We start from the raw sequence: 23048 nt of genomic DNA, 5'->3' as shown, positions 1-23048 counted from the left end.
GATTTTTATTCTCGTTTTTTCTCCCTGTGTTTATGTGGTTTATAAACTATGTGTGGGATTTGGCTTTGGGTTTTTTGTCAGGAATCAATATGGGGAGTGCAATAATGTTAAAAATACCTCAGTAAAACGTGTTTAGGGCAAGCATGTGATTGTGCAGGATTGTTACGTGTAGTAATTTTATGAAAAAATTCTAAAGTCGACTTTTATTAACATTTTCACGACTAATTAAAGCCTTATGGTTTATAAAGTCATTGGGTGCCTGTACTGGGATTCTTATGGGGATAATCCAGTGTTGCTGCTGTGCCAGTGGGCATTTGAAATAACGGGTCACTAATCTTTTTGTATGAAGAGGAAGGGGTCCAAAAGAGGGTTACTCATCTGAATGTATTCATCAACATGTTTCAGTGATCACATTCATGTGCTGCTGGCTGTTAGAGAATTGATCGTACACAAACAAGCTGATGCGCTGAATGAACTCAGTCCCGGGTCATTGATTAACAGTATCATCAAGTGTGTCACAAATTAATGTTGTGGCTGTTGGAATCTGGACTCCAATAAGAAAAACTCTTTAGTCAGGAAAAACAGTGCATCTGCTTAAAGTTTTATGATCCCAAATTGGGCCTTATACCTGCTCATAAAAGCAATTTCACTAATTGACCACTAAGGGGAAGCACAAACTAACAACTCATCTGTATTTTCCTGTAGGAAATAGTAAAATTGAAATAGTCACATTTTATGAACTTAACTCTTCACACATATAACACACAATGTGCTTTCATAGCATTTGACACATATAGAGGATTATATTTACAAATATTAAATATTATTATAAGTTGCGCAGTAAATCTCCCTGTGTGGAGTTTGCATGTTCTTCCCCTACTTGTGTGAGTTTTCACCAAGTTCTCTGGCTTGCTCTTGCAATTCATTGAATGTTTGTTTGTCTGTATGGGCCCTGTTATGTAGTGGTGACATATCCACTCCCACCTCTCACTTCAAATTTATCTGGGATAGGCTCCAGCTCAGCCTTGTGATGAAAATATGTGTTAAAGAAAAGGAATGAATGGAGGAGTTCCCTAAATAGTTCATGAGACCTTTCGGGGTCATATTTACTGTATGTAAATCCACACGTACTGTGTTCTTAATCATTATTTGATCATAATAAATTGAAGTTAAATGAATGAATATACAATGTATTTTCATGAGTTTAGGTTCTAAATTGGATATTCGAATTAGACGTCTTCTACAGATCATTTGCCTCTGCTTTATTGCCTCAGTGAGTTCCTTATCTGTCCACATTCTAATACAGGACTGCCCGTAACTTGATATTTGTTGACATGTCGCAAACACCTGTTGCGTAGGTGCTTACGTTTGCTTTTCTGCAGCATGTGTGTGTGTGTGTGTTCGTGTGTGTGTGTGTGTGTGTGTGTCTGTGTGTGTGTGTCTGTGTGTGTGTGTGTGTCTGTGTGTGTGTGTCTGTGTGTGTGTGTGTGTGTGTGTGTGTGTGTGCGCACGCGTGCGCATGTACTTCTGCAAATCCTTGAAAGAATAGTGTCGCCTCAAAAGCACACAAAAAAAAAATAGTCCGAGATGGGGAAACAATGCCGCTTGCTTGTGTTTTTCGTCTAACTTTCTCTAGAAGAACAGACCACATTGGCAGCCTCCCACACAAATTGCCTTTGTTATCCTCCCTCTTTAAAGGTCATCTGTTAAGATAACAGGTGCATGTATAATTGAAATGTGACTTGGGTGTGTATGCAAGGCGAAAGTTCAAACACTGTCTGGTAACTAAGTACGACACATTATGTGATATACTATACATTTTATATTTATTTTATAAAATGTGTTGAAAGGAGGGAAGTTAGGGTGCACCATTACATACAGACACAAAGTTTTTTTTTTAAATCCATTCAGTGATCTACTAGAAAGCAAAATAGTCACATATTTTTCAATTCACAAAGTAAATACCTGAGAATGCCACACATATGTGAAATAGTTTGCAGAAACCTCATACAACTAAATATTAGTGCAGTGACTGCTAACGTTATGTAATTTGGGAGCTTCTGATCAACTACAGATTTAGGACATAGATAAGCGGCTGTACCCATTTTAATGAAAAGTACTACTAAAAGACGCTCATTCTACAAGTATAAATTCAAGGGTCAATAAGTCAAGGTATTTTGCAAGAGTTAAGAACTATTTAAAAAGATTGCATATAGCTGATGTTTTTGCATGAAGATTAAAAAACCACAGGAAATGTGATATTGATGCTTTCAGATGGCTTCTGTATACCGAACGTGCACATGCATCTGCCATCGGTGTCACAAATACGCAGGTGCTGTCGACTAACCATGCATCTTGTCCCAAGAGAGCGTTTTTTTTTTGTTTTTTTTTTTTTTTGGGCTACTTCTTGGTTTATGGAAACTCATTGACAGACAGGTGGGAGATGTACAGATGGCAATTATGACGTGACTCAAATGGTAAAAACATAAAAGAGATATATAAACTCATCCACACCTTTACTTGGACTGACACTATTTTTTCTTATCTCATGCACCATCCCTCCACATGTGTCCTACTTTACTGGATAGGAACGTCTATCTAAATCAATGTGGTAACAAAAGAACAATGTAAACAAAACTAGTAGAGGCTTGAGACTTTTGCACAGTACTATATTTACTTTTTGTTGAAGTGCAAATGACAAAAAAAAACAAAACATTACACAACCTTATAAAGAGTTACTACATTACCAGTTAATATTTTTTATTACTGACTGAAATAGCTTTAAAGCTTTGTTGCAGCACTTATCTGATATAGCGGCAGAGCTCTTGATCAAATGCAAACATGACTCACATTTACACACTGATGCATAATAGAACATGCACAAAACAACTCGTTAGCGCTTTACAGTGCATTAGTCTGCGTGAACGTGTGTATGGCCGCTAGATCCCCAGAGAAGCTTAACCTGAGCCTGAAGAGGGGTTAAAAGGAATAGGCAAAACCTGTCCAAACAGATCTTCCATTAAAATGAAATCTGTACATTTAAATAGTTTTCATTAATTGTATTAAACAGTTGGTTAAATCATTACAACTATAATTATCTTCAATAACAGAATAAATACAATCATTGGTAATCCATGTGATTATTTCAGAATTTAAATATAACAATTTTACATGTATCTGTTCACGTATTTATTTATTTTAACTTTTCCTTACATGCAGGGATGATTGTGCCCATCTGTTTACTTTGAAAATAAAAATGTGACCCGGGAGCAAGAAATTGCCCAACCCTGACGTAAAATTTGAAGACTGCATTGCACAGGCTGTTTAAGCAGCTAAAACGTGTAGAATATAATGAACCTAGTGAATGACTGATTAATTACAGATAAATTAGATTAATTATTACCAACAAATCCCAAGAAGCCAAATATAAATAAAATGTTGAGACTTTATTTTTGTAATGACAATATATTAATAATATATAATATGCACTATACTAATATGTATATTTAGTGCTATTTCTTAATTAACTGTTAGTTTCAGCTACAGGTTGTTGTTTTTTTACCCTTAAATGTCATAGCTGTACATTACAACGCGTGCTAAAATACGTATTGTGCAATATGGCAAACTTTAAAAACAGAAAATAAAGGTAAAAAAATTAAAGACGTAAAAAAACTACATTTAGGGACATATAAAGCCATCTATGATGAAAATTTGCTGTTGTCCAATGTCATTCCAAATCCATCTTGAAGAGTGCTCCTATTGGTACCACTGCAGTCGTCCCAGCAACAAGCGCATGTTCGCTTGTGCGCGCTTGTGAGTGCGTGCGTGGGTGCGTGCGTGCGCGCTTGTGTGTGTGTGTGTGTTGTGTCTGCTGACATCACAGCTGGAAGTGCCTTGTCACGCGGGGTTAGTAAAAGTTGGGATCGGAGCTCCACAGGGCGAGAGAGAGACACAAGTCAGGCCGGCGCAGAGGCAGCGAAACCGGGCTAAACATTACCCGTCTGTTGGCTGAGATTACGACGAACGGGAGACAACTCTTTTTTTTTTTTTTTTTGTTTATATTGAGAAAGCGTGGCATAGACTTTCTCCTAAGTAACCCCCCCTCCCCTTTTTTGTTTTGTTTTTTTGCCAAAGACTATTTTGGATTTGTAGAAATAACGAAGGACACTTTGGCTGCGTGGTTCGATCAAGCACCAAATGAAGCAAAGTTGAAGTTGGACTTCGGCGTCGTGCCATTCGGTAAATGTTGCGACGTTTTCGGAGAGCGTAAACCCTGCTTCGACAGTCAGTCGATCGGCGGCGTGGGGGGGGATTCAGAGACTACTGAGCCGAGCTGTCAAACCCGATGACGGCGACAAACTGCCCCGGTAATGAGGAGCTGGACTTCCGACTCATCTTCGGGGAGGACGGACTGCAGCAGCAGTTGGGCCCCGCAGGTCAGTGTGCTTGCCCGGTGCCGTGTTTCCCCCATACATACTCAACTCCCGTATTTGTGAGTGTTTTTTTTAACCCCCCCCCTCTTCCCCCGCTACCTCACCATTTAACCCTGTGAATTTAACCTCGTTAGTTGTGCTTGAGAAAGTCAAATGTTTACACATCACTTGTCTATGGCCGCCAGCCAGAGAATAACAGCAGCTGTCATTAGCCTGACGTGCTAACTGGTAGTGGAAGTGTTATTGCCTCAAAAAAGTTGAGTGATTTCTGCTTTGCTGTTCATGCATTGTTTTGCTTCTCGATCGTTTGTAAATATAAACAAGAACAGGTTTATTGAAGATACAGAAATAATTACAATGTAATTGTCACATGGTGTCTTGCTTATTACTACTTAATTAATACTTATTTGTTGTTATTATATGTGCATATACTGTACACAGTGTACAGGGTTTGAGTGCATGCTTAAAAACGTTAAATGCTGCTATTTACCATTCATAGACAGTTCATGTTTCAGAACTAGATTTTCCGAATGGAAATAGAAAAGATTTGTCTCATAGTCAAATTGATCCCTGTGAGTTCCTGCACAAGATGTGTCCAAAAAGTTCTACTCTTGGTGTCACAAAGATTCAAACCCAACTCCACGCTAAAACCTTTTTTCTTCAACGTGAGCCAGATAATCAACAAGCATGGCTTTAAAAAGATTGTGCTGCGTTTGCTTCCTTCACTGTGCATGAAGAGGTGGGCGTTGTGGCTGGACAATTTGCAGCTGAGCATCCAACAGTTCCCGGCAGAAAAAAAAACTTGTCGTGCAGTAGCAGCCTTAATACTGTGTGATTTTTTTATTTTATTTTTTCCCTCCTTTATGAGCTCAAAGTGGGCATCAAGGGGATTCTTTATGAAATCATGGATGACACAAGCTGTGGTGGATTCCGAGAGGGGTGGCAGAGTGTGTAAAGATTACTTAAATCGAAGAGAAAAAAACATTTTGTGAAATATCTTTTGTGACACCAGTCCTGCAACATTTCTGACACTGATTTGACCTCAGCATCAATATTGTCACTGTCATATTATAAACAAATATATCATTATTAACTGTGGATAAAGAACTACTGTATTATAAAATCCATATAAAAAATGTAATCAGTAAATTACTCACTGTAGGGTTCAAAGACTATCTTGAAGATAGTCAACGTCATGCATCGCGCTTTTTTATCTTTCATTAGTGCCATGCAGGTGCTAAAATACATCAGTTGCTCTATATTAAACGATATTAAAATAATTTAATAAATCAAGGTATACTCGCCGAAAAACAAAAACAAAGCAGTTTTAATAATAACGCTCCGACTTGCTTCACAGAGGATGTGAGTAGGCGTCGGATGTTTTGCACATATAAAATACTCCCAAATGATGCAAGTTTGCACCTATTTAAAAACAACACATTTGAGCCATACTAACCAATCTGTGTGATCGTCATTATTTGAGTCATGATTGATTCAAGTCCTGCATTTTCATAGACTGATCATCAACACGCCACGAAGACTGAATAAAAGTTGATAGTTTGAGACCTTTTCTTTCCTCTATTCATCCACACTGTGTTGCTTATTGGTTCTGTCATTGACTCCAAACCAGCGGAACCAATGAATGCTCCCACTGTGTTATTTTTCTAAAATTTTGGAATACTGTACATATATTCATGGGAAAGCTGCTACAAGATTGAATCTTTTTTTTTTTCTGGTTGGAATTGTTTGAAGTGCAGATGGCTCGAGGGGGAAAAATTACACGACTTTGAATTAAGCTCTGTTGTAAGAAAAGTGATTTTAATTGTATTATGACAGCCCAACTTGGCCAAAAAAGGGAGGTGGGGGTTTGAGGGGAGGCAGTGGGGGGTTGTTCCTGTCTAAATGAATAAGCGGAACGTAAAAGTAGGATCACAGTAAGAGGGAGTGTCAACCTATTTTCTCCTTTCTCTGAAGGCAACACTCATGTCATGGCTTGTTTTTAATTTTCTTTTTTTCTTTTTTTTGGTAACAAGCTTGTGAACTACATTGTTTCAAACATGTTTCTACAAAACGTGGTTCTGTTCCATCGCCTCTTGCGGACCTGGGATGATGTCATTTCACAATTTGGAATTTCAGTCTTGTAAAAATATAGAGGTTGCATTGCCAGAAGCAAAAAATAACAAGAGCTTTATGACTCTGGTTGATGGTTCAAAACAACATTTCCCACCAAGATCAGCTACACTTTATATAGTATAGATACTTAGTTCCAGAGTTCCAATTGTTATAACATTATTTGTTAGCTGTACAGACAATATTGTAACCTAGAATGACCTCAATAATGGTCATAAAAGCGGAAGCGGTTGTTTCCGTTTATTAATAATCTGTTAAAAACCTATAAAATCTGAAACACTTTTTAATGATGAATATATGAGCAGGTTACGAAACGTTGTATCAATGATGCACCGATTAATAAAATCAACCGATCGTCGACTCATAGCATGAGAAGCTAACATAGCAGCTTAAATCTTTACTCCACATTCGCACAAATGGATGGTCTTAAAAGCACAACAGCATAAAATCCAAATCAAAGTCTTTAGTTCAGAAAAAGCTCAGGGTGAGAGCCTTATTGAGCCAAAGGAAATACAAGAAAAGAAACAGGAAGTTGACACCTATCAAAATAAAAGCAAGACTCAACAGAAGACACACTTCTGTTTCGTCATCCATCTAACATGGTTTCTTGCAATCATCTCCATTCATCGAGACATGAAACATTCACAAACAGTAAAAGTACAGTGCTTGGAAAAACTTTCAGCAAAATCCAACTTTTGGTGCATATTCTACTTCACCTAGCTACTTCAGGTCCAATGATTTAGTTTCTCCTCTTATTTGCTAGGGAAGTCACTTTTACTGTAATCTCAACTCTAAACACTTATGCTGCTTTTCTACTTGCATAAGTAAACACGTGAGGCATTCATACTAATTTAAATCTGAGTAGTAGTGTGCATTTCTCTACACCGCCCTCAAGCCTCCGCTTTGCTTTTCCCATCCTCTAATTATACGTCTTTCTACCGTTTCTTTATCGTACTCTTTGTAAGTTCTTTGTTGCCAAGGATACGACGTACGAGGTGAAATTGAAATATGTCAGTGCTATTATTTGGATGCGAATTCTTCCGGTCGGGATTTTCCCTGACATTCTCTGGAAATGGGATGAATAGAGCTGCCCTCGAGCCTAATTAGAACGCTGCTGTAGGTAGGAACATTTATATGCGGGAAAATTTTTACAGGAAAGACAAAACAGAGGATTTGGTGGGTTGCCCCAAAACAAAAAAATAAATGGAGGACGGTTGCGGAAATGGGGAAATGAAAATAAAGGAGCACTGACAGTTCTTTTGTTTCCATAAAGTAACTACAAATGGAACGTCCATCAAATTATTCTGAGGGAGGACATGAAAATGTTTAGGTTTTTTTTTTTTGGCTTTTTGATTTTTTTTTTATGCCACTATCATCAATCACATGGCAGGATTGGCTAAACATCAAAAGAGTTCAAAATGCAAATTCTGATTGGAAAGGCCACTTCAATGCAACAAGATTTTCTAAAACCAGATGAAGCGTCTTAAATCAACAAAATTGCTACTTTTGTCTAAAATAAGCCAATTTGGGTGAGAAATAAATGATCTTGACTCAACATTTTGGGTTTTGTACAAAAAGACAACTTTCTGGTTGTTGTTTACTTAGCCACACAGTAGCGGTTACTCGGGTACCATATTCGTTGTTAAACTCCAATATTACAATCAATTTCATTTCAAATTCTATGGTTGTCATCATACGGGACATATAGCAATACCTGACATTAAAATTATTGATTGCCCTTAAGGAATTAAGCAATTTCTTTCAGATTGACTATCTGAACCGATCCCCTCGCAGTCCTCCTCATTCGGGGGAACGACTGAACGACTGAAATTACATCGCTCTCATGGTGAACTATTTTGAGCTCCCAAAAGAGAGCGGCACAGGGCAGACGGCAGTTTCTGGTGACTCGATCATAGTCGGTGCGGGAGGATCTGTCTCGTCCTAGCAGCCATTTTTTTTTTTTACATTTTCTAACCGCTTGGACACTTCCATGATCTTAACGAGGATAGGTGTAGAAGAATGCTGTGCGCCACATCTCCAGGTGAGTGTGTCGGCACTCACAGACTCTAGCCAGGTGTGTGAGTATGTGTAGCAATGACTAAAAACCATGCAAGTACGAGCTTCTGACGTTGAAAATCATTTTAGTCAGCGACAGTGAATGACCTATGAACTAAACTACAATCCATTTTTGTTAACATCTCAGTCATTTGGAAATGTATGACTTTCCTGGAGAGCATACCGTTGAAATCTCTCACATTTGGATTAAAGACAGTTAGCATTTGTATTTTCTTCTCTACAACTCTGTAAAATTTTGGTTTTTCTGAATGAAATTTAAAAGAAACTTTTAAGTGACCACAATCGTCATGAAAATGTCAAAGGCAACAAGGTCAGCAGCCAGAGAGTCATGCACAAGGTCAACATGTGGGAGCAGACCACCAAGCGGGTGCCCCCTAACCCTTCTGAACTTTGGGGTGGGGGGGGGGTCCCAGCACCCTGTGTGATGAATGAGACGTTTGTTTCCCCGGGGCGAGGCATGACTAACAATGTGAGGCATCTGTCTAGTTTAAATTTAGTGTAACTGAAGCTACTGCTGGCTGTGCTGTATCAACATATCAGAGGCTGCATTACACCGGAGAGAAAGCTGTTTAATTCCTGGATCTCCTTTCATTTGTTTCTTTCTCCTCACTGTTGCCTTTGTACCGAGGGGCACAGGGATTACAGTAGTTTGAATCGGAATTATTTTAGGAAGCACCTTTAGGATGTATTTCAGTCCAGCAACCAGTTGCTATTGTCATCTTTAGCGCCAGTCGCCAACGACTGAGCCAAAGTGGGGACTGTTTCCCTTTGACAAGAAAAGAAATGTAGTATCCATAATGAGAGTAAATTTCATTTGCCACTCATGAAGATTATCACAGGATGATGGTTCACATTCCATCTGCGGCCCATCAGGTTTTGCCGACCCTACTACATGGGTCATAACCGGGAATGTGGACCATGTGGACTCTGACAGCTGGGCAAAAATAGAATTTCGCGCCAACTGCGAAGAGAGTTCCAGCCATATGCACCAGCTATTCCTCCTCTCATCGTCATAAACAACATCCAGCTTCCCAACATCCGTCCTTTGAAGATTCCCGGTTTCCTATTTGGAGCAAAGCATGTTGTTTATGGCGCAGGTGAATCTCAAATGCTTGCTTTGTTTAGAGTTCAAGTCACTGCGTATTTTAGTTGTGGCACATTACAAGATTATATCTGATTAGCTACAAGTAAGAAGCTTTCTTAGTGTTTTTCCAGAAAAACACGTTAATGCATCTTTAAGACAATTGCGGGTATTTACTTCTGGTTGTTGTTTGGCACTGAGTCTTTATCCCATAATGTTATCTCGGCATGAGATTGTTAATTAGGAGCCTGATTTAGCTGCCGGCGTATGTTAACGGTGGCTTAGGGCGAGCCTCTGTTGGCTCGTGAATTTTCTGTGACGGCACGGGAAGGCTTTATGAAGTCACTCTCACGTTAACATTACATAACGCGCAAAAAGAAAAACAAGTGGAAATTAAACAGAGAGCAAAAAAAGTACAATTTAGGAGTCTTAATTCGCCCAGACTAATCTCCTGCCACTACCATCCGAGATTTATATTCAGACTCAGCAGATACAGGGAACCCCGGCAGGCTTGGCACAAACCCAGGCAGGAAGGTTTTAAGCCACAGGTGACGGCAAACCTTTGTCACACCGATGTATGTGCGTCACAAGGTCCCGTTATAGAAAAGTAGGCCAGCAGACAGCCCACGAGATCTAAAAAAACAAAGCTTTGTGAGACTACGTGGTAGGTGATTTGTTATTTAATGATTGTGAATGACCTACTACAAGTAGAATGTCAAAGTCACTGCCATGATAAAATCTTGTGTTTTAATGAGCTGGATGTCTTTGTTTGACATGAGTTTTGGTTTCCATTGTTTAAAATGTGTGCAGTGTACTCAAACAACCATAGTTAACGTACGTAAAAGGGTCATCTAGTTCAAAGAATGAAAGAATCGACCTGAATATGCTGAGCTAGGAAAAGTTCAAAGTTTTTGAAAAAGTCGTGTCAGTCCACTAAACTCATCAAAAGGGAAATGTAAAAATTGATGTGGTGTAATTGTTTATTCTCTCGTCTAGAGTCATGGTTTGGGCCATAATTCTGTTTCAAGCCTTCGTCCAGCAGCTCCCGACATGAGTAGAAAGAGGAGCCAGGGCAACTGGTCAGAATACAAAGCCTTTTGTACGTGGGGTGTAAGCAGATCTGGTTCTAATCAAGTTGCGTACCCACCAATAAGGGAACCTGGTCTTAGGTTACCCTCTCGCTCCTCTGCCACATGGTTTTGTGGCAAATGCGTAATCCTAGACCGTGATATGTCTTGATGCATGAACATGCGTGCACAAATGGTTCATTGAAAAACAATGCTGTTCTAGCTCTTTGTTGACATGGAAGAGTTTGTGTCGTACTGATTATAATCCAGGCGAATTCAATAAACTAGATTTGTAGAACTGTTGTCCCAAAAGGTAAATGTGTTTTTAAATGAGAAAACAGCATTAACCTGAATCTGCCTACCGCTCTGTTGTTAACTGGACTTTCTCAGAATATGGGCTTGTATGTCACTGTCGGTCACAGGACTCTGACACACTTCAGTGAGGAGGCGGAGGAGGGAGGAACAAAGTCCCCGTTGCCTTATCCCCAAGCAAGAATCCCCAATGTTACAATCATTTTGAGGCTTAGTGAACTTCATAACAATAAACCCAGGTGGATGACAGCGACAAGGTTTACCTGTTGTTATGATTGCTTTTTGTTTTTTACTTTACAAACATTGTGCTACAATGAAACGGTTTGGTTAAGCTATTAATAACTGAGGTACAGCAAATCCTCTTAGAGTTCTTTATTTAAACGGATTGGCTGTGATGTATGGATACTTGAGTAGTGTGTGACGCACTGGTTTTTCTAGAACTACATTGGAGATTCACTCAAAAGCCGTTGCTTAAAAAAAACCCTGGAACCTCCACACTTTTCCATTTCTTCCTTCTGACCTCTCCTAAGGTGAATGAGCTTTGATAGGGGGGATTTCCCCATCACCCGCTCCTTTCCCCACTCTGGAGGTTTTAGGTCACAGGCTAATAATATCCGGGACCAGGTAGCGGCGGCAGTCCCCTGTATGACACTCGACTTTGCAACGCTGCCACTTGACGAGTGAAAATGTCTCTAAGCAGAAAAATATGAACCTGCTGACTTTGACGGCTTGTCATGAAAAGTGAGAGAAAGCCCTACGGCAATTTCTCAAAAGCCACATTTCAAGGAATTATTTAGAGATTACGGCAGTGAACATTTGAACGAGACAACAAAAGGTTTTGTAACCTTCCAGACTAGAGTGCTAAAAAGACAGACCTTAAAAGGTGACTACTCTCGTTTGCTTTGAGACTCTCCTATAGCACGGTTTTGGTAAATTATCCTACACCATCATCGTCATAAGAGGCTTCATTATGAAATTTGCAGCTTTGTCTTTTCCACAGAGCGTCTTCCGCTTGTCTCAGTTGTGTGTAAGATGCTGCCGTCGGAGGAGCCAATGCTCGGGTCTTTTGACAGGCGGCCTGGCCCAGTGTGAAGCTGAGCAGCTCTAAATAGAAAACTTGCTACGACTCCTGCTGTTGCTGTTGTTAGGAAGGGAGTTTAGAGGGGCCAGTGTCCCTCTCTGTCCTTTAACCGCAATCTATGATTTGACAGGCTGTTGTGGTTAGAAACTGAGAGAGCGTTGGAAGTTAACCTTACAGTTAGAACACAAGCTAATGTTTAATTTTTGCTCTTTTATGCAGAACACAATCACGAATACTCTGGAATATGCTGGTTTTACATACGCTCTGCTTCAATTTCTCAGGGAGAAAAAATAAAAGATATTTGTTCCTAGTCGACAGTAGCAAAGCTGTTTTCCCCGACGGTTGTATGGTTTGTTACCAGTGTAACTGGAAAAACTACGTTACTGATTTCCACAAAAAATTTTGAGCAAAGGAAGAAACATTACGACTTCTGTCTGATCTCTGCCGAGAGGTTCAAGATATTGCTTTTATTGAAGCGTTGTTGATTAATTGCTGAGTTGCATTCTGACTGCCTTATGACATCGTACCTGAAAGTAGCTAGCTGTTTTTTCCACTTTTCCGAGAACCTACAAATGCCTCAGTCATCTTACGTCTAATCTGCTTTTTCATGATTTGTTTCTCTAATGTACAATATTAACACTCGCCATCAAACTAGTAGGGAAGTTATTGGCGGGGGCATTGGGGGAACACTCCTAATAGGTGCTGCAGAGTGCATCCAGTGCATCCAGTGGGAGTTTATCAATAAATACCAACCCAGTAGAGCCAATGTGCTCGTGTCTATCTATGTTTGTGTGTCCATGTATGTGTGTGTGTGTGTGTGTGTGTGTGTGTGTGTGTGTACATGCTCCCTGTGCTGAATGACTTTGGGTATAAATAGCCTGCCCAGTGCAGTGTGATGACAGCTGACAGCACGCACCATTGTGTGAATTTGTTTCCTGAGTAGTTTTGTTCATCGGTTATCCCTCTTGAAACCATGCCTGTAAGGCAGATGTGGTAACACTCTGCAATTTCTCTCCTGACGTTGGACTCACTAATGGAATGATTCTCTGGAGGAGAAGTGAGTTCAAGTTAAAAGAATTGCTAGATCAGGAGAATATCCAATTAATTTTTTCAGAGTACAGTGGAAAGTCTCTAACCTTAATCTGTTCCAACAATTTGTTCGAATTTAGAGATTGTTTTTCCCTCCTGATTGGTCATGAGCAATAATAACTACTGTTTTTCATGAATTTAACACTTTGTCCATTGGTGACTTTCTCAGCGGCGTTGGGACAGGTTTGAGCTTTTCAAGGGAAGTCATTGTTCTACTAATAGCAAAATATGTTACCGCTGCGAGCAGGGTTCGAACCTGCGCGGGAATATCCCATTGGATTTCGAGTCCAACGCCTTAACCTCTCGGCCATCGCAGCTGATTAAGCCGAGTCAGTAATCTTATATAAATGTCCGGTTTACACAGATGCCTGCCATTGCAAACACGATTGAAAACATCGTATCATGTCACTTTTTTTGTTTACTTGTGGATACTACGTGATCCCCCCCACACACACATTCTCAAAGAAAGCATTTTAATAGGCTCGCCCTCAACTCCGATAAGGAGAAAGAAACACTCTTAAAATAAGTCTGTCAAAAAGACTCTGTGTTAATGTTTCATTTTGTGTCTCCTATTAGATCTGGAGCCAGATGACAACACGTCGTTCTACATTCTAAACGTGGGGCAACCCCCATCAGTGGTCACGAACCACCAGTCAATCAGCCTCCCTCGTCATGGCATGCAGTCGCACTCCCCGCTCATCAGCACTTCACCTCGCCTTCAGTCACATAAACAAGGACCCGTGCACCTGACTTATGAGGCCCAAGACTCAAAGTATGGCTCTTCCCCCCTGCTCCATTCTGCCCCAGTGGAGGCACCAAAAGCCTTTGAATGCCCCAGTATTCAAATTACCTCCATCTCCCCGAGCTGCCAGCAGGAGATGGATGCCAATGAACAAGACCTGAGGGCCAACGGCCCCGACAGGGAGTACCACAGTGAGAGGCCTCTGTCCAGAGACCACCTGTATTTGCCTCTGGACCACTCGTACCGGGACTCTTCTCTCAGCCCGAGCCCAGGCAGTAGCCTCTCATCTCGGAGCTGGTTTTCCGACGCCTCCTCCTGCGAATCATTTTCCCACGTCTATGACGATGTTGACGCTGAGCTCAATGAAGCCGCCGCTCGCTTCACCCTGGGCTCCCCTCAAACAGGCGTCGGCAATCTGGAGGAGCAGCCGCAGTGGCAGCACCCTCACCCCTCCTTCGTCCAACACTCCGTCACGCTGTCACCTCGACAGTCCCCCTGCCACTCACCACGCACCAGTGTCACTGATGAGAACTGGCTAAGCCCACGGCCACCTTCTCGGCCGTCCTCGCGTCCCACCTCACCCTGCGGGAAGAGGCGCCACTCCAGTGCGGACATCTGCTATCCTGGCTCCGTGTCGCCACATCACTCTCCCTCACCCACACCAGGACCTTCACCTCGGGGGAGTGTGACAGAGGACACCTGGGCCGGCAGTCCCTCTATCGGAATGTCACCCTTTCAGTGCTGCCCGTCTGAGGCGGACATCCCATCTAAGACACGGAAGACCTCGCAAGATACCACAGCCATGCAGCCTCCAGCAAAAGGAGATTTGGGCATAGATGACAAAGGAAATATGCCTCCTATTCTAGACTCTCCCTCAGAAGAGGCGCTCCATAGTCTCAAGAAGGATGTGCACGGGGAACAATTCCTCTCCGTGCCCTCCCACTTTTCATGGAATAAACCCAAGCCTGGACACACACCTATATTCAGGTAACTCACATAAAGTCAAGGGGCATAGAATTAAACCGTGGCAAATCTAGACTGGCCAAGGACTCTCCCTTGACTGTCCTTTGTATCGCCGCAAGATGGCCGCAATGTGCTCAGCAGGTAGACGAGATGTCTCAAAGAATAGTAGTGTAGAAGAAGAGCGGAGCCATCTGCTCCATCTCCATGGAAATAAAGGTCAAATTTGAGGGTTGGATTCTAATGCTGCGTCAATTTGGACACCGGCATACGCTCGAGACGCGCTGGAATGTTTGTAATGTGGCCTTCAAATTTGGTCTTTGCAGGACGCAGACATGAATTTGGACACAGATGTTAAACAGTCAACCCGCTGTCTCCTTTTAAGCTCCGCTCACTAAAACAGTAACACCCACCGATGCAGTTTCCTTGCAATACCCATCCCAGTCGATTTTTACTTGAAGAAATATTGGGAATTTTCCTCCGAGTCGGCAATTTCACGCACTTAGCGGACTACAGTTATCTCTTTGATGATTATGAACGCTATCACTACTTGTTAAGATTTGAAAGGCAATTAATTGGTCAAGGCCACAAAAAGGACCCATAAACAAAGTTTGTGCACTGTTGCGAGCTGCCATAAAGATTGAACGTTTTAATCTTTAAGACAAATAACCGTGCAGTAAAACCAGAGAGAACATTGTTTGACTCGATCCTCTTTGATCGGAACTCTCTGCTCCACAATTCAATAAAGGAACTTTGAGTTGTTTATTTAAATCTCATAATACAGTACTTATGCTATAATGTTCTATGAGAAGAAGTCTTCTAATTATTATCCGCATGAAAGGGCAATAGATGTAGTTCAAACGTTCATGATGTATTATTTTCGGCTAAAAGTCACCATATGAAGGCCTTCCAGGCATGCACTGGCAAGCCTTGCCGTGCTGTAAATCAGCAAAGGGTATATATGGTAGCAAGGTCAACAACACCCACCCGTCGTTATGTACATAGACTGATGTCGACTCGTGCAGATGACATAACACGCTCTTGCTCGTGCGAGCTACTTTCTAAACAACAATGTCCAATTAAATCATCCAGAATATTACAAACTTCTGTTTTCACACTGCTCTTGTGATCGGAATAATGCTAAGAATAGCTCAGCTCTTGGTATCTTTTTTTGGTCTTCTTTAGTGATTCATTTGGCTCGAGAAATTATTGACAACACAATTCTGAACAAATAACGAATCAATTAGTGGATTGTTGGGTGCTGGATGGCTTCATCTTCCCATTACTACCGTCTTATAAGGATCTGACATGACGTTCAAATGGGTAAAAACGTGATCATTATATTTGGCTAGCCGGATTCTAGTTGTTTTCCAAAGCTTTGAGGGATTTACATCACTGTGAATGATTCATTCTGCAGGAAATAAACACAAAAGGGAGGCTACATTCAAGGTACCCTTCAAATTGGAGCAGCTTTTGTGCACAAAAATTGGGACAAATTCAGTCAACTCAAGTCTGGAATCTAGTAAACAACCTTGAACTAGAAATCGGACAAAACACACTACAGATAAATTGCCAGAATGGAGTTATTTATGAATTCAATTATCTTTATTGTGTAGTAGTTCACGTGCATTTATGTTATAGAAGTTTGTAATATATAACTAGAATAATAGGAGTTATGTGATTGGACCAGGAGCCACTTCAGTAGGACATGGACATTAGAGAAAGGTTATGCTGAGACAATCTAGAGGCCAACCCTCTGTCTCTTCTCACGTTTCATCTGGCCTTCTCTTCTTCTGTTACCGTGACAGCCTTACAAGTCACACTTGACCAGGTGGTTATGTAATGGCTGCTTTCAAGAAAACCTACAGATTAACAAATTGCCTGTACAATGGTGACATATTGAGTGACTTGGAAATATTAAAAGTTGGACAAAAAGTGAACAAAGTAGTCATGTTCCTCCTGGGAAAATGTCTGGTGTTTATCTGACCCATCCACAACCCGAAACACCAGATGGGCGTTGGCGATGTTTCGGTATCATTAATATAAATACAAAGAATAACATCACAAATCCCTTTCAAGTGCCAATGACTGGGTTGATATTAATGATTCATGGCTGTGATTGCCAAATTGGAGCTTAAATGATTAACTTCACTTGAGGAGAGTTCCAGTGGAGAAGCTGTATTTTTTCAAGTGCGGTTGTTCAAATATAATTGTCACCACACAAAAAAAAAAAAAAAGGGGTGGCAGGGGGAGAAATGGCGCACAACACCATATAAAGCAGCTTGGAAACAAAAAGTGCCTTGCGGTGTTGTTATTGTGAACCGCTGCAAATTGTGTCACCAATTCTTGTTCTATGGTGATCAACACGCTTTACTTCTTATGTAATATCATAAAAACTGTAAAAAGACAAAGAAAAAGCAAAACAATGTACTTCGGTGCCATCTCCAAGATTGGCCTTTGCCATTTTTTCTGGCCAAATGTTTCCGGTTTGAGTTTATGTTTATTATCATAACATACCATTTAATCTTAAATTATTAAATGTTATGTTAATGACATAAATGATGATGTTACCGCCTTGATTTGGTTTTTTTCAGCAGACCATTTTACGCAATACGTTTTGCACAATGTGAACATTGTTATCGCTGACAGGGCAAAACAGTTGTTTTCTTGTTGGTGTCCAGTAAATTATTTCCTGTCAATTTTTTAGAAGGATTACATTTTTTGATGCAGATTCAAGTCAAGGAATTTATTTCAAATAAAATTTGAACTATTTCCATCACTACCTTCTTGAAACGTTCGTAATGTTGTTGTTTTTTGGCAGCCATCTCACTACCATTTTAGTTTGAATGATTTTTCTGTGTGCGTGTTTGGTCTTGTCTCCTCAGGACCTCCTCACTTCCTCCCCTAGACTGGCCACTGCCAAGTCAGTTCGGCCAATATGAACTGAAGATCGAGGTGCAACCCAAAGCACACCACCGAGCGCACTACGAGACCGAGGGCAGCAGAGGAGCTGTCAAAGCGGCGTCAAGTGGCCATCCCATTGTCAAGGTAGCACATTTCGACACCAGCACATTGTTGTGCCTTACACCATTCCAACACCAGGCATACTATTTAAAAACCACATACCCAAGAGTTCAAGAGTCCTGCACTCTTAAGTTCTGAAGTTGTACACATACAATAAGACAAACAGTCTGAGCTGAATTTACTTGCTGAATTCAGCAGCCACTTCCTCTGACCGTTTCACCACTTTTCAGGGATTTCCTTCCGCATTTGAGCCACAGTTGTGCGTTCACTGCAAATGTAGAAAGTCCCTTTTGCATTTGGAATACTTTTCATACTTGCGGTGCAGATGGCAGTAACTGATAATGTATTGGGACTATTTTTCTTTTAAAGCTTTCTGGTTTTCCTTCAGTAGTTCTGACCAATAACTGTTAAATATCGGCACATGCACATATTAGATAAATTTTCCCACCAGCCGTTAAGACAAAAGTATATTTTGAGGAAGCACGAGACCTCATTCCAAGCAACATACACGTAACAAGCAACTCCGCCGTGGGATTCAAGCAGAACCTGTTGTGAAACTCAACAATGGCGGAATACCTGCTGAGAGCTTTAATAGTGAGTAGCCCTATCAGCCCATCAGGAACACCGCATACATCACATTCCCCCATCTCACAATCGTACATTCACACCGTAATCATATTTGATTTCAAGTCTTATTTTCTACCATGCGTCAAAAGTAGAACAAAAGCCGAGATGTCTTATCAGCGTCTGCATTACACAAGATGACAGGGTACATCCATTCAGCTGAAAGTTTGTTTGATCCTTTGATTTTATTATTTTTTTTACGCATGGGGCACATCTATTGTCTTCAAATTTGTTGAGGTACGACTTAATTGAAGCAACATTTTACTGTTAACAGTACTTGTTGGACAGTAAAGGAAAAAAAAGCCTGTATAGCGTTTCAAGAGTGACAATTTGACATTTTAAGAGTAGCAGTTTGACTTGGGCGACTTGTCTTTGCGTCTTGTCAATTCTAACGCTGACTCACGTCTTTGTGGTCTTTCTGCCTTTGGCATTTCTTGTGTGTCATCTTTTGTTGGCTAACAAGCTTTTAAAATCTCTGTGATGCGTTAAGTATGCAGAGCAAGCACGACACGAAACAATCCTAACCAAGTTTAGAAGAGTATAACCGAGTTTCAGTCGGAAAGGTCAAACAGCTGTCGGCATGAAATCTCTTGAAGCGAACCCAAAAGACCAAAGTCTTAAGAAACGGCCTCTGTCTGTTCTCAGGCAGGCAGGGAGGCAGGCAAGCCTTCAGGCTGATAATTAACCATTTCAACCTCAGCGTGTCCAAGATTCTATCCTCCCATATGTGACGATGCATAATTTAGCGGTTAAAGTTTGTCAACCAAGCCTTGCTGTGTACTTGCCCTAATTTCTAATCATTTGTTTGGGTTCTTACCTCGCTACGTATGGCCTTTAAAAAGACAGCAGTTCCAAAATTAGCTGTTATTTGTTCTTGAAATATTTCTTCCTGTATGTCGTTGCATTTTTAATAAACCGGCACTTCAAATCAAAGAGATTTTCTTTTCAAAACTTTCCCTTCAGCTCTCATATTGTTGACTAAACATTTCATCTTCATCTTAATTCAACATCATTACCATGTGACATCATTCTTGTTATTCCCAAAACACACACACACGCACTGTGCTTTTGCAGAAACTACTTAGTATTAGGACATATAGGTTAAGACTGCACAAAAGCTAATCAAGGGTTAACTTCAAGTTACTTGACCCACTCCAGTGGTCACAAGGGGGTCAGAGCACATGCGAGTGTAAACAAGCTTGTGCATATCGTGTTTCCCAGGTGCACCCAAGGTGTGGATAGTGCTATTCCCTGAAGGCACGATAACACTTGCGCTAGCAAAATCTAATCACAGTTATCCCGCCGCGCAATTTAAAAATAATAATAAGCCACAATTTATATTACAAATAATATGGTAAGAGTTACAAAGAGGATGACACAATGCAGGTTTTTTTCTTCTACTTGTCTTACATTCCACACACAAAGTACTCCAGCAGTAGCAGTAGCAGCACCAGCAGCAGTCCTCCATTACAAATTCCCTCGTCTCATTCCTGTGAGCCCTGCACTATATTCTCCGTGGAGCTTGACTCTAGTGGTGTGATGTCACCCGATGACGCCACGGCCGCCATATGGGCATGGCCGTCACTTCCTTTTGTGACTGTGCTGGGTACTGCTGAGCTGCTGCATCAACAGAAAAACAAGGAGCGAGAACAGGAACTGTAGGTCGTGTGTGTGTTTATCCACCTATACATAGCACTTTTGTTTTGACTGCTAAATAAAAACTCGATAAATGTGTTGTATAACTGTGGATAGTATCTTATAAAAGTGGATTTCTGGAGTGAGTAACAAAATATTGCAGATCTTTCTTTAGGTGATGACTGTGGCTGTGTTAGCCATTCCTCAGGGGCTAGCCACAGATCACAATCGGTGAACCTGTTGCTAGGAGACATGTAAGTCCAAAGCCTCTCTGGCTGGCTGAGGTATCCTTGTGCGTATTTAACCAGCTTAATTGAGTGCTGCTGCGCCCACACAAATACAAGGAGTACTTTGGTAATACCTGCCGGACCATGGATGGATGCAAACAGGGTGGCGGATATGACAAAAGAACGTGCAATAAGTTCAAATCATTACACAACATTGTTCAGCAAGTGCGTACGGTGTCATCACAAAAAAACAAAAACGTCTTGGTCGAATGTATGAAACTTCCAAGGTCGAGCATGAGTTCAAGGATGACTGTGGATCTGCGTTCATCATCCCCAAAATGTTTTACCCATGAAAATAAAATCACTGTTCTTTGTACAGGTGTTGTTTTAAGATAACCACCGAATAATGACATTAAATAAAATGATTCAGCCATTATAATGACAGTAGACCAAAGTAAGCAAAGAGAAGTTTGTATGTATCGTTAATTGAAAGGGTGATTATGAATACTTTTTAAAAGGTTATATATTATTATTTATATATATTATATTATCCATCCATGCATTTTCTCCACATATTATATTATTAAAAAAACAACAACAAAAATAACGCTAAGTTAAAGATGATTAAATTCTCCAGTTTTTGTCTCTCTACAGAATTTTGTTTAAACTCCAAATGCCGTGACTTCATGGACAGTTGGCAATGAAATCAATACTTTATACATCTGTTCACTTTGACCGTGAATGCCTCCAACCATTTCAGCTGATTCTGATTTATTATTTTGATTGCTCGTCTTCTCTCAACCCCCTTTTACGTTTTGCACTCTGTTTATTTCTACGTGGCGGCTCTCCAAATAGACTAGTTGCCATAAGTGGTGTGCAGACAACAACAATTCAAAGCTTTTCACTTGAAGCTACCGTTGCTTTGCCACCGGGCTTTATTTGATGTAACCGGGGTGGGAGCCGTTGGTCGTGATCAGGCTTTGCGCACAGCGAGGAGAAAAGTCACAAGGAGTATGAGTTTCAGAGAAAGGTCGGGGAGGATAGAATGGGGGGGGGGGGGGGGGGGGACAGGAAGGAGTGAGCGCGGAGCCGTCCTCCAAGGCCATATACAGCTCTGATGCAGTATACAGTAAATGCTTGTGCGCGTGTGTGCACATGTATTGACCTTGTTTAAACAAACAGTCAACTGGCCCCCTGGCTCCCGCTGCCCTCCCTGGCGTGCTGGGCAAACAGCGAGCCTTTGAGATCAACGCAGTACATATGCGTGACTGAAAAAAAAAGAAAAAAAGACTGACATAGATAATAAGAGCAGCTTTTTAAAAAGTTTCCTCCATATTAGGAAGCAAACCATCCAACTTTTGGCATTATTCAATTTTGAATTACTGTAAAGTCAATGTTTTAAGTAACATTATAAAAGTCCTAATTGTCATACAAATTTAAAGATGTTATTGTTAGCTGCTTAGTAATACTAACCAAAAGAACTGTGGTATATGCAAACTCCACAAAGGAAGGTCTGAAGCGAGATTCCAATTTCAAACTTTGAAACTCTGAGGCAGACGTGCGCCAACTAAGTAAAGCTGAATTATTATTTGTTATTTATTTATTTGTTGTACTGCTCATATTGTAGTCAGAGGCTCGACCCTTTTGTAGGTCACAAAAAGTAAAACGTCGGCTTTTATGAATATCTTCACACTTTCATCTTTGGCATGACTCAAACACCAGACTACACAAGCAAAATCATTTAAAGGAAGTCTCCCGTGTCTTGCGAAAGTCTCGCCTGACCGACTACAGCATGATAAAAAAATGACCCGACTATTAACCCCTGAATTTACACTAAAGTCAAATGGCTCCACCCCCTCGTTCTCCTCTCTAGTTGAATTTGAAGAGCGGCGGCTTATGTGCGTAAGAAGCCCCTCGCTCACTCACATACATACGCACACGCGCATACTCGATTGCATACACAAAAAGTCTCACCATGGCAACGGTACAGCAACACAGGGAAACATTTAGCAGAGTCAGGCGCTGGATGTAAGAAAGTGTCAAGTTACGGTCTGAGCCGAGGTGGACGCTGACTTGTGACAAGAGTCACCGAGCAAAAATCGGGATAGCGGATGAAGTCATATACTTCTGCTGATTCAATTTGAATTCCAAATGATATGACCTTTCAAGAGCGTACACCGATAGCTCGTTTGTGTTTCGGCCAGGTATTACCTTGAACACATCTTGGCCCCGTGTACAATTTCATGTTTACACGCAGTGCTGGAGGATGTTTTTGCCCCTGAGCTTGTTGCCCTTATTACTGGACTAGTGGAACAGATGAAGACCAAAAATAAATTTAGAGGGAGCTGAATATGTAACTGTATCCAGCTATTTTATTTTAGGGGAGAGAGTTCATCCTCAGCCCAAATCCAGTCTACTCAGAGGCAGCAGCCCTTACAGTTGCTTAATGGCGTTTAACATAGAAGTGATCTTGGTTTTTTTGTTTTGTTTTGTTTCAAGATCCATTTTCTTGCTGAGCATCTAGCAAAGTCCGTACGGTTTGCTGCAAAGACCACGCTCCTGTGGTA

General features: G+C 40.9%; 1 protein-coding gene and 1 non-coding gene across 2 annotated transcripts in view; one reads left to right on the top strand and one right to left on the bottom strand.

Moving 5' to 3' along the window:
* The first annotated feature begins 3898 nt into the window (after window positions 1-3898).
* The window catches only part of nfatc3a (nuclear factor of activated T cells 3a), a 38859-nt gene continuing 19709 nt past the window's right edge, over window positions 3899-23048 (top strand). The window contains exons 1-3 of the mRNA XM_085906749.1: window positions 3899-4436; window positions 13846-14998; window positions 17857-18019. Coding sequence (XP_085762875.1) covers window positions 4346-4436; window positions 13846-14998; window positions 17857-18019 — 1407 coding nt within the window. The 5' untranslated portion in view covers window positions 3899-4345. The remainder of the gene's footprint in view (window positions 4437-13845; window positions 14999-17856; window positions 18020-23048) is intronic.
* On the bottom strand, window positions 13505-13586 carry trnas-cga (transfer RNA serine (anticodon CGA)). Its single transcript has one exon. It is a non-coding gene; the product is annotated as a tRNA-Ser (tRNA).

This window comes from Syngnathus leptorhynchus, chromosome 3 (genome assembly GCF_054491065.1).
Source record: "Syngnathus leptorhynchus isolate UIUO chromosome 3, UIUO_Slep, whole genome shotgun sequence".
In the NCBI taxonomy this organism is placed as follows: domain Eukaryota; kingdom Metazoa; phylum Chordata; class Actinopteri; order Syngnathiformes; family Syngnathidae; genus Syngnathus; species Syngnathus leptorhynchus.
This window is presented reverse-complemented; position numbering and strand designations above follow the sequence as displayed.